The 16,067-nt window shown below is 42.2% G+C and overlaps 1 protein-coding gene across 1 annotated transcript; it reads right to left on the bottom strand.

Moving 5' to 3' along the window:
* Nucleotides 1-881: 881 nt before the first annotated feature.
* On the bottom strand, nucleotides 882-14,701 carry LOC121190960 (CXADR-like membrane protein). The gene is made up of 7 exons (XM_041051983.1): nucleotides 14,641-14,701; nucleotides 5,175-5,332; nucleotides 4,524-4,722; nucleotides 2,878-3,045; nucleotides 2,181-2,303; nucleotides 1,828-1,969; nucleotides 882-1,470 (listed from the first exon to the last, which is right to left on the bottom strand). The coding sequence occupies exons 1-7, from the start codon at nucleotides 14,699-14,701 to the stop codon at nucleotides 1,095-1,097; spliced, it is 1,227 nt and encodes a 408-aa protein (XP_040907917.1). The 3' UTR covers nucleotides 882-1,094.
* Nucleotides 14,702-16,067: the final 1,366 nt, after the last annotated feature.

The following is a 16,067-nucleotide window of genomic DNA, read 5'->3' as shown; positions in this document are numbered from 1 at the left end:
ACTAAGGTGGTATTTAACGGCAGATGGTAATGGATGACAAATAAAATCATGGACGATTACGCATGGAAAACATGATGTTTGTAAGATCTTCAACATGTCCACAGTGAATTCAAAAGTGAATTCAAATGAAAAGAGGCTGAGTCTGTTCCAGGCTCAAGCTGCTGTTTTCATATTTGAAACAAGAGGTTTCCGATGAGAATTCATAAACTGTCAGTGCAGTATGACAGGGACAGTCCTGTTTTTAAAGGGCGTGAAAATAATCGGTGTGACTGCTATTATATGCCCACTTATAACATATGCTAATGTTAGCCCGGCCACAAAAACACCAAAGTGCTCTCTGCACGCCCCCCCCCCCCAGCTCACTGACTACACTCTGCATCGCTGCCACTAGGTTCAGTCCAGTGTCGTGAATAAATCCACTTAAACTACTTATAGTGGGAGTCGTGCACATCTGCACATGGGCACGTGTACACTGTGTTTTCAGTCGGCACAAAGAAAGCAGTGACGAAGGGATACTGTATCGGTTTTGTCTATGTTACAGTGTGTGACATAGATATTGATGCATATATGAAGTGTCCACACAAAGTCTTTTAATACAATCAAAACCATTCATCCTGTTTATATACTGTCAAAACCTACAGTGAAACTACTTTCATTAGTTCAGTCATGGGTGCAGGTATTTTAATTTGCAACAGGTGTGAAGTGGTTTATGGTACGCAGGAAGGTGTTCAAGATTGTAGATAGTTGAAAAGATAGTGTATTAGACATGAGTGTTCCCCTCTGCCCATTGTTCGTGCAATCATCTCCTTCCATCTGCAACCAGCTGCTGCTTCGGTTTCAGCCCCTGCGTATCTTTTGAAATCCCCGTCCCTAAAACAGCACCTTCACCTCACATGTTGCAGTGTGTCCATGAACAACGCCAGAAGAAGCTTGTTCCTTTAATGTAGAGGAACAATGTGAACTCTAAGAATGTATCTAAATGGTAAAACTGGATTTGTGTCAGAGTCTAATTCTTGGGTTCAGCTGGTTGCCATGTCCTGAGGCTGCCATGGGTATTTTCCTCTGTGTGATTACAGTTTCCTTCGCCATCTCTTCTACACAGTCTGGAAGGCCTTTGTTTGGGCAGGGATCATAACAGGAGTGGCCCCCATGCGGGTCAGGTTCCCAGGGCTCAGTTTCGGGGGAGGGCTGGGCTTCGAGTTGGAGGTAGAAGTAGAGGTGGGTGTAGAACGGGGTTCAGGAGTCTTGGGAACTGTCTGATTGTAGCCAAGTGGAGATTGAGGGAAGGTGGAGGCTTGACAGTTTTCCTTGAGGGCCGCCACAGCAGGAACACAGCCTCGTTGGCCTCGGGGCCCCATGTTGTGTACCATGGATTGGGTGGAGGAGGTTCCTGAGCGAGAGCTGCCAGAGCGGGATGAGGAGAGGGAGTTGGGCTTCACCAGTTTGGCTTTGGGAGCTTCCGCATCCTCCCTGAAATCAACACACAGAGTAAACATTTAGAATAAATTCTAAATTGACCTCGAATTACTGCTTTAGTTGAAGTAAATGTGAGACTGTGTGTCTTGCCCTGTCACTGGTTACTTTATTGAAAGCTATCCCCACTAGATTGTAGTATTCATCCTGACACCAGCCAACAGTATGATTGCTTTAGTTTTGTGTGAAAACAACAGCTCCATTGTATCAAAGTACCAGCACTTCATGAAATCATTTACGGAACAACCTAGAACAACCTGATCAACAATGCTACTCCAGGAGCATTTCATGTCTTCATCCTGAAAGCATAAGAGTTCCAGTTTGGGGTTGTGAAGGTGCCCCTCTCCTGTTTACCTGATTTCATTTGGGGTATCTTCCTCTTCGTATTTCTTCATCTCCTTCTTGCGACAGACCAACCAGATGATGACGATGATGAGGAGGACACCGAACGACACACCAACCACTGCCCCTGCTACCACACCCATTCCCCTTACATCTATACACACGAACACACAAAAATTACAAACACACACACAATAAGTTGAGTAAGAAAGAAGAGATCAGACAGGAGTACATGTTCTAGTGTGCTGCAAAGAAACGGGTCATGCTGCAGTATTTGCAGCCTCTGGAGGAGCTCTAACCACATATGGATGTGGTTAATAGTTGATAAGAAAATATACTGTGTTCAGCAAAGGTTGTCCACTCACAGTGCATCTTCACCTCCACGGTGCAGCTCTCTTCTCCCACATCGTTGCTGGCTGTGCATTTGTAGACACCAGTGCTGTCCTTGGTCAAGTTCCTCAGCGTCACAATTTCAGGGTTTTTCAAATCTGAGGGTAAAAAAAAAGAGGAAAAAAAGAGGACATTATAGAGTATCTGTGTCCGGTATTGTGGTTTAACAGACTATATTTGTATTGAATGAAATGTTTGTACAGTTGACAGAAATTAAAAAAGAGCTTATGAAAGACTCTGCTATCGTTTTAAAGACACAATATGTTCGCAAGACGCTTTACTCAAGCTGGAAGTGATTTTATTGTTAACGTCTGAGACTGTGTGTGTGTCAGAGTAGTCAGAAGCAGAAAAAGAAGAAAACAAATTGATTTGACTGTCAAAGAACTGAGCTACGACCAACACAGTCACACATTTCTTGAAGTGAATAACTGTCCACCTGGGCTGGATTCAAACTCAGTATTCTGATTATATATAAAGAGATGATAAATCACTGCTGCAAATCTGTCCAATTCAAGTGTGGTGACATAACTGCTTTGTGTCTTTTATTCTTAATGCCCTTTTTTTGCTATAACATCTTGTCTGTAGTGAATTTTTAGATTTTAAACTTCAGAGAAGAGAAATCTTGATCTAACTGACAGAGAGACAAATAGTCCAGGAGGAGAGGTGACTTACCTATCAGGGCCAATGGAGGCAGCTTGCCAACATACTTGCCCTTGTCCAGTACCCTTTCCCATTTGTAGTGGATGGGATCAGAGCCATCAGCAGACTTGCAGCTCATCTTAACATCACCGCCCTCCAACAGTTTGCCCTCCATCCAGCACTGCGGCTTGGATGGCTTCACTGCAGACAGACAGATACAAAAACAGATAGCTGCATGTTCTTTCCTCACCTGTTTTTATGCTGAGGACTGTTACACTCCACTGGCTTGCTAACATCAGTGGTTGATCGCATGTGTATAAAAGATTATTACTGCAGTGTAGTATATATGTACACTGCAGTATTTACTATATATAGAACACTAGATTTAGATTTTAGACAACTACAAAAAAGGTGTCTCCACACACAATCACTCCTCAGTGAAGACAGATACTTTACCATACGTCTTACTAGTAAATCAGTCTGATTTCATGGATTCGTTGCTTATGAATTTTTGTTTTTAATTTAACAATGAAATGGCGTGTCAGTAAGCAGCACTCTTTGGGTTTGACCAAAGTATTACCTCCTGTCGTCTAAGTATCACTGCAGCTAAATAAATAAAACAGCGACTCTTACAGAGGCTGATTAAGATAGACTGTCTCTGTGATTGTGCCTGTAGTCATGGATGAGCTTCAGTTGTTATGATTATGGCTGTGACACATCAGTTTAGATTGGGTTTAACACTAACTACGTGTATGTGCTGCTGTAAACCAACATTGCTGCATCGTCTCTCTACTGCTCTCTTGGCTAATGTTAACAGGAGCAGTAAGGAGGAGTAACAGTGCTGCTACCATAGCAATATCCACAGCAGCACAGATTCAATCATAGATTCATGCAGACGTTGTCCAAGCAATGAGCGTATTCACGGCCACAGCGCAGCCATGCAGAGCAGCTGCAGCTGATAACAGCCAGTGGCTGTATACTGTCACAGCCCAGTGTTTGGAAAGGAGAAATGATGCATTTCTCCTTTCAGAGTGTCACAGCTTCTATCCCTGAAATATCCGCAGAGTGCTTATGTAAACTGGAAGTAAGTGAACTGCAACAACACATGAACTGTTCCTATTGGTCGAGGGTAGGAGGGCACAAAGGTAAGTTCAGCTCCGCGCTGGTGACCAAGAGATTGTCTTCAATTTTGTCAGAAAGCATCAGCTTCGCTAAGTCCTCAATAGGTTTAGGAACAGGCTCTTCATTGCAGAAACATTATGGTCTCACATGAGCTGCATTTCAACACTTGAATCTTTGACTGTTGTAACATTTTTATAGTGAGGAGCAGACCATCATCACAGTGTGTAGCCTTCTTTGACACCTTGTCAAAACACATATTCCAACATTCAGTCAACAAAGTTTTGATTTACAGAGCATTTACTGCTGCTGCAAATGTCTCAATCACATCTAATAAACAGGAGGCTGATTTGATGTAACCACCACTGAAGAAGAACTAAACTTAGTTAGATGCATTTTTCTTTTAACATAAAATCAACAGCAAATTCATCTCTTATACAAAAAGGAGCAGGTTGTATAGTTATATGCTCAGGGAGAGCAGTTGTACAGTGATTTTTCTTCATGAGTGTTGTCTGTGGTTTCTCTTATGGGGCCTAGAGTAAGTGCTAGCTGACACTTACCCAGCACTATGAGGCTGATAGTGCTCCAGTGGTATTGCGCGCCGGTCTTGACTTTGCAGCTGTACTCTCCTGAGTCCGTCAGAGACAAGTCACTGATCAGCAGAGAGGCATCGCCTTTTAAGTACTCCCCAGCAAAGGCCACGCGGCCGCGTTCTGCTTCATTGGGGTCAAAAACCCGCCCGGCAAAGTAGGTGATCACCTGTTGGGAGGGGGGGGGGGGGGTGAAATTGGTGGGTGGATTTGCGATGGGTTAAGATACATACAGCAAGTGAAACAGTGTGGAACATCTCTATGACAACCCGAGATTATGTTCATACAGAAGGCCAAAGACATATTTTGTAATCACAGGATAATCCTGTTGATGCTGTTTCACTTTTGAAACAGCCCTTCCAGTGTCTTGTATCCTGCTCACAATGTCTAATAATTAATTCTTACATGTCATCTGTGTGGGGCCATACAGTCCCAAGGTATTTCTTCTACCCAGCAAAGACTGAGGGAAGTAACTACACAAGCTGTGAAATTCAATGGAGTTTTAAGTTTTCATGATGGTCAGCAAACTATGTGATCCATAGACAGATAATCAATCAATATCAGGTCAGTTGAAGTCCGCTGTGTTCCATCCATTAACACCTTGCATGGAGAGACACTCACCACTCTCTGCCTGTTGGTTGGCTTGAGAAGAAGCCACTCAATGTCCAGAGTGGGGTCATCACCCACCCAGAACTGATGGTGGCAGGGAAGCGTGGCATTGTCTCCAACAACTCTCTTCATCTCTATCTGGGCATACGTCGTCAGCACGTCCACCAGAACTGTGGAGAGACAGGCCAGTTCAAGATTTACATTTCATTTGTCTACAGGAAAACATGGGGTCATCAGATTTGGGTGGGTGAGTGTGTCCCTGCAGGACACAAGTTCGCACCTGAACGAGTCAGCTTTGAGACTGTGGGACAGAGCTCACAACATTTTCTCCCATAAGCTGAAGATTTCATTGTAGTAATTTCCTTTTGCTTCAAATTAGCTGTACATTTCCCTTTCACACAAACAGACCACCCTTAACCGCTGACAAATGTGACGTTTAATCATTGTCAGTGACAATCTGTGCCATGCTATCCATCCATATTCAGTACTGAATGAGAGCTAATATTACAGTGCAAAGAAACCGTTACAATAAACATTACAAACACTTTTTCTGAGATTTTGTAATAAATTTTTACATGTCAAGACAGAACATCAGTTGCCTGTAGTAATATGCATTAAGCAGAATATAACATGGACATTACCATGGCAGACAGCAGATACTGCGACTCTGTGGATCAACAGAGAGGTTGAACGGAATCATGTAAAGTGAAGAAGCCGTGTGTGGATGAAGATAAAGGAGGACAAAGCAGCTGCAGAGTTCAGGAGATTAAACCATTGTGAATGTGATTGGAGGACATTTCAATTGCAATACTTTCTTCAAGTGCCACCACAGATACAGTTGAACCCCCCAACCCTCCACCCCCCACCCCCATTGGTTACACTGATAATAATCCCAAAACAAAGAGGATCCGTGGCACAATGGGTAAGATCCAGAGGGGATATAAGCTCACCAATTGAAGCAGGACACAGAGTGATACTGGCACTGCTGACTGGGCTGGAATTACCAAGAGACTGAAGATGAAAGGCTGAGCCTCCAATTGTTTCCCCTTTCATTTATTTCTCCTTCCTTGGACAGTGATCAACTGTATGAACTGTGATGTCCAGCTGGCTGGACACGTTTGGTGCTTGGTGTGGGAGAGCAACAATAGAACAGGAAAATGTGTGTGTGTGTGTGTGTGTGCGTGCGTGTGTGGACAGTTACAGGAAGCTAAAGAGTGTGTGCATGTGCATTTAAATTACTAATGTGTGTGTAGTAATAGCAGGTTTAATGTTTCCCTGAGTGATGTTTAACACACACAAATGTGTTGTTAGCTAAAGATGTCTCTCCTGTAGATGTTTGCTTACCTGCACAATCTGTGCATAGTTGAGTTTGTGTGTATAATTCTTTGTGTTTGTGTAAACCAAAGCATCAACAGGTATGCCGATGTGTGTTGTGTGGTGGTGGGTGAACATGTGCATGCATGATATGTCCATAACCTGTAGAATAAATGGTTAAGATAAAAAAAAAAAAAAACAAGAACGACGAGCTGATGTGTTTATAAAGTAAGTGTCTCTGACTGTGTGTTTTTGTGTGTTTCTGTGTGTGCGTCCTGGGGTGATCTGTGCTCCAGTAAACTCCCTCCTGCTCCTCCCAGTGGACTTCTCTGTGAACCAATTATAGTGGCACAAGGGAGCCAGTGGGAGCCAGCGGGACACAGCAAGGACCCAGTTACCCTTCAAACTCTGTGCTCATATGCAAGTCAGCACATCTCTGACTTGAGGCCGGTTCCCCAGAAAGCTCTGATCTTATGAGGAACACACTTAAAATAGAAAAAAGAAAAAAAAACAACAACACATAAAACAAAAGAAAGGAGGGCAAACCCACTCCTCCAAGCTCATTTCTCCCAGATCTCCTCACTGTTTTCTTTACCCTCTACGCAGATGGTGTTTACATTCTTTTGTTAAAAGAAAAAAATCCTTAAATTAAGTGTCTTCCATTTTTTTTCATGCATGTCTTGGATGTCAGTTGGGATTTTTGCCTTTATATTCACTGTGGTGATTATGATGACAATTTACTATTATATCTGAAGTGAAAAATCAGATGTACAGCTTAAACACATTCTACGTTTAGACTCAGAAGAATTTCGTGGTAACCATGAGATGGTGACAATCAGCTTTTTTTCTCTGCTTTGTTTAATGTTCATTCATGTGGGGGAGTGCAGCAGTAAACCACTGTGTGATTCAGTTTCTGCTGAAAATGCTCATCACTTAGCTCTTACCTGGCCACTGCTCATACTTAGCTTTTCTCATCTCTCCCTTGCACAGTGACTGAGAGCTTTTTGAGGCTGCTGAGCTCAGGATGGGGCACAGGGCTGCAAAACTAGGTCTCATTCACAATGAATAGCAGCTGTTGCTGTCCCAGCCTCATCATCAATGAGGCAAGAATGAAACACTTGTGGTGTGCTGATCAGTTCAGACCGTGTCATAGTCGATATAAAACCATACATACAACTTCTGCACACTCAGCGTTTTGTGTATATGTCAGTGTGTATATGAGAATCAATAAAGTTGTACCATCATTTGTTACAAGAGAGCTTTTATTGTGAAAATCATGATCCAGGTCAGCATGTTTGAGCCTGGTAAGCCAGTCAGTCAGTCTTGTATCCATTGTGTTGCCAAGGTAGGAACAGAAGTCCCACCATGCTCAGCCAGTGAATAGTGCACCTCGGTGAGTGGGGAACTCTTAGAAGAGCGATGACGAGGAGATACTGTCGGGCCTCACATTAACACCGCTGCTCTGTGAATGACTAAATCAGATGCTGGCTTTGACTCAGACAGTGGCTCCTCAGGCTTCTCAGCGGTCTGAATTTTGACTCTCTCTCTCTCTGTGCCATAAGAAGGTTTAAATAACACACACTGTGCCAGCTGTGCTTAATAATTTAGAGGAGGCTTAAATGAGTTGTCTGTGCAGGCGGGAACGCAAATGAGCACAATCCATTAAAAACAAGGATCATGTGTTTGCCCCTGCAGTCTGTATTGTATTACTGCGTTTAGTTTTTTTTGTTTTTTTTTCATAATAACTTATTTATTTCCCCCATTGTGCACTGTGGTGCATAAATGGTCTGTGCCAGTTGTCAGCTCTGAGCATGTTGCATAAAGTCTAACAGTCTACCAGCTGGATCAGGTATAGCCTTTATAGGCTTTGTAAATAAATATTTAAAAAGTAATAAAAAACCATACAATGTCCTCTTCCTTAATAACAATGGCCCAGTAACAGGGATTGTACAATATATACATTAGCGGTCTGAGGCGTGAAATGATATGCACAAATACATATTCCTTGTCTAGACGCACAAGTAAGTAATAAATATGAGAAACAGCTAAATAAAAAGACACATCGAATTCGAATTCTCTTCAAGTGATGTCCATTGTGCAGATCTGTTCACCCAACCAATCCACCCTGACCTCATTACTGCAAGGTTTTGTTGGCAGCATGATAATGTAACACCACCTTTCTCTGCTACTCAGAAAGAAAAGAAAGGGACTGATACCTCTATAGTTCGTCTAATAGGAATGACAGGCGGGGTCAGGAAGCGTTGATGAACTCTAAACTTCATCCTTCCCCCAACAAGGAGGCATCATATGACGAGGTGGGAGTAGCCTCTGTGGATTAAGCTGTCGTGAGCTTGTGATGTGGTAATATTGCACACTCCCTCAAATGCTGAGCGTTAAAGTCCAGCTAAGATGATTGGATCGGCTCGTGCTGTGTGCTCATGACATGAAGGCTTGAAGGCAGCTGACCTTAGTCGCCTGTCGTCTCCACCCGTGCTTCCTGTCACTCTCTGCTGGATACAATCGAATAAAGCAGAAATACAATTCGATAGCAGCACTCGGCTGAGGAATTGTTTTTGATAGCTGGTAACCTTGAAATAAATCTTTACAGTTATTAGCTTTTTTTTTTAAAACATTTTTCCATTCAAAGGCTTCTGTGCAAGTTATAGCTGAATGCAGTGACAAAAGCTGATACAGTTCCTGATGAGAAAAAATGTTTTTTGATTCTTGCTTGAAAAGGGAGCAGTGCTTTGCCTCCTCGCAGTCTGTCTTCAGGTCTTGGAGAATATAACTGCAGTTGTATAAAGACTTCTGTGGTTCCAGAGGGAGCTGAGTGAATTCTCATAAAATGCATCAAGTGATGTCAGTTGATGGACTGGAGCTGAAGACTCTGAAGTTTGAAAGCCAAAAAAAAAAAAAAAAATCTGTGGGTGTATAGTGAGAGGGAAGTAAGCTAACGAGACCACTGTGGTCCTCTCCTCTTCTCTGCTTGAGGCTACTAGCAAAGTACACCCCACAAACAAACCGTTGAACGGCATTAATGCAGACACCAGGTTCTGATAAGGACCAGGTTCTGTGTGAGATAAAAAAATACCATGACCTGCTGCCACATGTGACCTTTTTAGATGTTTGTCATGCTTTGTTGCTTTCAGTGTGCGTGGTCTATGTATATGTAAAGCAGGCAGCACCACGGCAGCACACAAATACATTTAGAAATGAAAAAGCTGCTCGTCCACCAAATTTCAGCAACATCCAGGGGTAACTATTAGTGACACAGAGACTCACAGGAAAGTAATAATCCATAAGCAATTTCCAATGTGGAAGGTGGAAAAAGAAACAATGAGAGATCAGAAAGCAGAGAGAAGGAGGAATGGTGGTTTTAATTCTTGAAATCTGCGCAAACAACCTCCCAAAAAGGACCCCAGGTAAAATTTAAAAAAGAATGAGTTGTAGACGTGAATCTTTGCCAGCTCACAGAGTTAGTCTGACACCCAGTGAATCATGCATGTACAGTACATGTCATGTTATGTGACATCTGCCTGCCCTGCTGATGTACCTGTCTCTCTGAACATTAGCAGCTTTCTGAAGCATGCAATCATTTCACTGCAGCCTTGAACACTTGAAGAAGAGGACATCTGGCACGCAGAATCAATCATCTTTTATGTCTTGCTACCACTGCTACTGCTTTGCCCTGTGAAAATTCAGCTTCCCGCCTTGATGCATCATCTGTGCAACAACAGGAAACCACAGTGTAGAGAGAATTCCTTGTCATTTAGGGATTTGAAGATTCTAAACAGGAAAATAAAACAAGTTTTAAGTCACTTACAGTCACTGGACACCTGTACACCCGCTCATTTGTTCAGTTTTCCAATCAATCGTCAATCATGAGGCCAAATGTTCGTAATGTTCACCTCAAACATCAGGATGGGGGAAAAGGATCTGTGATCTCAGTGACTTTGACCGTGGCATGATTGTTGGTGTCAGACGGGATAGTTTGAGTGTTTCTCTGCTGATCTCCTGAGATTTTCACACATAACAGTTTTTAGAGTTCACTCTGAATGCTGTGAAAAATCTAAAAACCATGCAGGCTCACCAAACAGGACAACGTAGCCTGGTCTAATGAAGCTGGATTTCTGCTGGGGCTGCAGATGATAAAGAGTCGGAATTTGGTGTAAACATGATGAATGTGCTGCTGAATAAATCTGCAGGACTGATGTGATCTCATGTCAAACGTGGAGCAGAACCTCAAAGGAAGGTTTCCAACATGTTGTGGAATTAATACCACAAAGAACTGAGGCTGCTTTGAAAGCAACGAGAGGAAGTCCCCAGTATTTGGTATCTGGTGTACCAATTATATCTGGTGGTCCTGATAAATAGCTTGGTGAGTGCATGTTGGGACAATATTATTCATGGCCACTTTGTGAGCTAAGTTATACTGGGAACCTCAGGCTTACAGTCTGATCGTAGCTCCACTGTCTGCTTTCAGAAGTTTTAAACAGTGTCTGAATGTTTAATCTGTGCTGATAAACCTTTCACCATGAGTCAGAATCCCTTAGAGCTGCACAAACTCAGACTCAGGGGCTTCATGCATCCAGTTTCTTTGAGGCACTTCAAAACTTGACATGAATAGATTTTCAGTACATAAGATAAAGCATCTGATCTGTTGCTCTACATGGTGAAGCTCCCATAAAATAAATCACTTTATTTTGTCTGTTTGTGCTAATGTCAAAGACAGATACACAGAGCTTTATAGTGGGATTGTCTTTTTCTTTTTACAGGGTTTCCTGCAGCTAATGAGGGTATACATGGCGGGCACACTGTATGCTCCTCATGAATCTAAAATCATAACATTTATGATCTTACACTGTTGGTTCTGTCACTTATCCACTGTCAGACCTGTGACCTGAGATCCTGGGTGCCCACCTGCATCGCCCTGTCTCTGCTCTGGTACCTGGGTGTTCAAATTAATAGGAATGTGACTTTCAGGAAAAAAAACAAACAGAAGTAAATGGGCCATAGGGTGGAACGGTGCTGCAGTGGTTTCCTCCAACAATCCCAAAAACATTAATTGGCTACGCTACATCGCCCCTAGGTGTGAGTGTGTGGTTCTCTGTCTGTGTGTCGGCCCTGCAATTGACTGGCGACCAGTCCAGGGTGTGCCCTGCCTCTTGCCCGTAGTCAGCTGGGATAGGCTCCAGCTCCCCTGCCTTGAACACTTGCTTGACGGATCAAGCGGTATAGAAAATGGATGCATGGATAAATGGGCCTTGTGTCATATTTACATGATGTTAATGTTAACACCAAAATAACTTTTATTTAATCAGCTTATCTGACTTCTGTGTTAATGATCAAACCTCACTGCTCCCAGGAGCCATAATGACTCATAGTTTATTAAACTGCAATATCATTTAGAAAAACTTGAGCTGATAAATTTGAAGGAGCACAATGAAATGAGAATGTTCACAAATCTACATATACAAATTTACAACCTTCAATCTTCTTACTTAATGATGAAATAAAACAGTACAGTGACATCATTTCCTATTCAAATATTGAGAGCGCTGTTCAAACGATTATGTTATAGGAAGATCAGTTCATAATAATATATACTTGGTTATTGATATTATAGAACGTAGAGGTCTAATTGAGATTGCTTATTTTCTCAGCCTTACACATATACACATTAGTGAAACACAACGTATTTTGGATCCACAACCCTGCTGTCTCATAGATTTTATGTTTATGTACAGTTATGTGTAAAAGTCTGGGTGGAAAGAAGAGCTGACACTAAGCAACCGGGGGTTCTTCTAAAGAACTGACTCAAGATATATGTGATGCCTCCAAAGCAGGATAGGCTGTAAAAAGTTAACAGAATGCACCTAGTTTGAAATTTCCACTGTCTAAAATGTCATAAAGAAATAGCCATTAAGGGGAACTGCAGAAGTAAAAGACAAGTTCTGGAAGACCGAGAAAACTTTCAGATAAAACAGCAGGTCCTCGGGACAGAAAGAAGCTGCAGGAAGGTACCGCTGACACAGGAGGGGGTCCACCGCTCGTACACAGACAGGGAGGAAAGAAGGAGCAGCGTTTGATGAAAAGAACTTGCCAACTGTTCAGCACGGGGGTGGAAATAGTATTCTTTGGGGTGTTGTAGGAGTCGATGGCACAGTAAACACTGCACGACAGAGGGGAGAATGGATTCCACTAAATATCAGCTAATTCTGGATGCAGATGTACTGCAGTCAATGTTTGTTTATCATAACATGAACATGATAAACAGCGTTTTTGATTCTACTTGCCAAACAGCTGGGTTTACATCCTATATATATATATGTGTGTGTGTGTGTTTGTGTGCTATAATCTTGACTCACAATCAGTCACATTCATAATACATTAGATATCACCTTTGTCTACGAGCAGTCTCCCTCTTGGCCTTTAAATAAGCCTCTTGTCTTTGAGAGACAAAATATCAGTTCTGAACACATTGGGGACAGTTTGTCCTGACGGTGACTTTTCACAGGAAAAGGCCGCTGTTGGAAGCTCTATCCCAAAAAGGCAGCAAATGCACACCACATTCTGTTCAGTGGTGCACATTTTGCATCCTCAAATGTCTTCAAACTGTTAAATAGTTTAATTTTATGCAATTATTATTTAATTTGCAGAGCCAAATATATTATTTAAAATCATGTCTGCGTCAAAGAACTTTAGTGCTTACATTTGTGATAAGTCAGGCCACACTCTGACATGTTTCTCTAATTTCCAGTTGCTGTTGTGTTTCTGCATTACTCAGTGTATTTTTTGTTGCTCAGTGTCAAATCCAGTCAATGTTACTATATTCTTCATTACAGCAGCTAATTATCTGGTGCACATTTAAACTTACACTAGCTGTGCTCAGGCACTCATAGCTCTCTACTTTGTTCAACAACTTTCTTGCTCATCCCATAGCTGTTTACGCGCTAATCAGATCTGCTCGTTAGTTTAGTTTAGCTTAGCTTCTCTTTCTGTTTCTGGGTGGGTTCACGTCTGTGGATTCTCTGTCCATAGTCCAGTTGCCCTCAGTTCAGCTATTCTTAGATGACTTACTGAATGTTGACCTACCCCTGTCTTCTTCAGAGAAATACATGTAATAAATGTAGTTTATTTGCCATGATAACAATATAGCAAAATTGTTATTCTAGTCTGTGTTAAAGACACCAAACTACGCCAATCGGAGGTCACTAACATGAATGTTGAGTGAGTGTGTACATATGAAAAGATATCGTCAGAATCCTGTTCTAGCAAACAATCTAATATCAGATTATCATGCTGATTTACTTCTTATGTCTTAACTGAAACTGGCTGTGTCATGAGGACAGTGTAAGTCTAAATGGATCCACTCCCACCAGTCATATTAATGCTCACGTCCCTCGCAGCACAGGCTGAGTAGGTGGAGCTGAATCCATTCTTGACTATTAATCTTATTAATAAACCTACACTTAATTATATCGCCACACAGCCAGTTCTATTTGTTACAGTGTTCCATGCTCTTGGTCTGTACTCAGAATTTTTATCTGAATCCTCTGAGTTTTAATCAGGTTTAGTCCTTAATCCAGATAAAGCAATTACATTAGAGTTTTAACATTCATTTGGACAAAGATAATGAGCCTTAGCTCTGCGTTTATCTCATTATTAGACTCAATAAGCTTCTTGTCAGAGTATAAATAATCCCACTCGCTGTTTCAACCACACCCTCCCCATAGTCGTTCCACAGAATCCTCTTTTATCACACAACAAGAATTCAGTTATCTGTCTGACAGTGATGTCGCTAAATTTAAGGAAGTGATTCCATCAGCACTTAATTCAGTGTCATGTCTCATTATAATAGAGGACTCCTGTGCTAACTGTGCTAGTCCCTCCCAAACCGACCATCTTTTGGACAGTGAACATGAAACACAACATGAAATACACTCAACTCTACTGCTCCTCTAAAAAAAGAAGACAATAAAAGAAAAGAGGTTTGCTTCATGTTTAACTCCTGAACCTACAAAATAAAGCAAACATTGCAGGGGTATCCTACTTAGCCTGCCAAGTATGTCTTAGAACATATAGGAAGTCCCTCTGTAATGCAAGAGCAGCCTATTCTGCACTCACTCTGCTTACTTGTGGTCCCTAGACTGTCCAAGAGTACCATAGAAGGCAGAGCCATCAGCAGTACCAGTTTGGGTCTGGGAGGTAGACGCCTTCTCCATGTTAGTAGGCTTTGTAGGCTTTTGGTTAGTTCTGGCTCAGGTGTTGCCTTGAACCATCCTCTAGTTAAGCTGCTATAGGCCTAGACTGCCAGGGGACTTCCCACGATGTACTGAGACCTTCTCTCCCCCTCTCACTCACCCATTAATACATGTTACTAGCTTCTTCTCTTTCCTGTAGTTTTGTGCCTTCTCAGCTCTCTCTTCTCTTATCATTCTCTGCAGGTTCATCTGCTTCCAGAGCTGTAGAGTCTGGTTCTCTGATTGCAAACTACCTACAGCGACAATTCTTCTTCTTATTATTATTATTTGTTTTTATTGCGGAACATTGTACTACGTTCTCTCTCCTCCTCCTCTATCTCTTTCTCCCCCTTCCCTCTCACACTCTTGCTTTCTCTCTCTCCATGTATTGCTATCATTTATATCACATTTATGTCGTTAACTTCATGTCTCCTCTCTCTCCTGTAGTTGGTGCTTTTCCTCTCTGTCCTCATTCTGCAGATGTTCTGCAGGTCTGACTCTGGATCTGCCACTACCCCCTCATCATCATTATTACTGTTGGTGCTGCAAAATCCAGTTATTACTAATAAGGCTATCACACCTATAAGTATTAGTATTATCATCATAACAACCAGTCTGATAGTGCTTGAATACAGCAGAATGCTCTCTTCCCTCTCCCCCTCTTCTTTCTGCTTTCTCCCCCCTTTCCCTCCTCTCAACCCAACTGGTCGAGGAAGACCACACACACAAGACTGTTTTCTCTGAATGTGTGAATCAGAATCATCACAAATGATTTGTATCACACTGCTAACAGCAGTGGTATTACCCTTTAACATTTTGTCTAAACTGTATATTCCTATATTAGTATAAAGACGGAGATGGAAGGGTTAAATCCATCCTAAAGATTCAACAGCCCATGCAAATATTCACACACACACACACACACACACACACACACACACACACACACACCAAAACACTCCTTCTGGCCTCTCTATCCTAGCAGATGGATTAAAGCCTCAGTGGCCTGGACCTTGTCTTTCTCACACACAGAGAGATAGCAGGACAGGAACCAGACTCAGCAGGGTGTGTAAAGGTCGTCCCTGTGTTCCACACCAGTAGGACCCACAGCAGAATGCTACATGCTATGACTTTAGTATAAACTAGGCTGACTGATGTGGGAGAAGCACAGCATTGTATATACAAGAAAAACGATGAAGCAGCTCTAAAGATTCCTGAGCAGAGGAGTTAGACCCATCCATCAAACATACTGTGTGCATGTAATCTCATCTCACATTACACAGTACAACATGTTAGCAGCAAAAAAAAAAAGTGCTGTAGCCAAAAGCTGTAGCCAGGAACACGAGAG

This window comes from Toxotes jaculatrix, chromosome 12 (genome assembly GCF_017976425.1).
Source record: "Toxotes jaculatrix isolate fToxJac2 chromosome 12, fToxJac2.pri, whole genome shotgun sequence".
NCBI classification, from domain to species: Eukaryota; Metazoa; Chordata; class Actinopteri; family Toxotidae; genus Toxotes; species Toxotes jaculatrix.
This window is presented reverse-complemented; position numbering and strand designations above follow the sequence as displayed.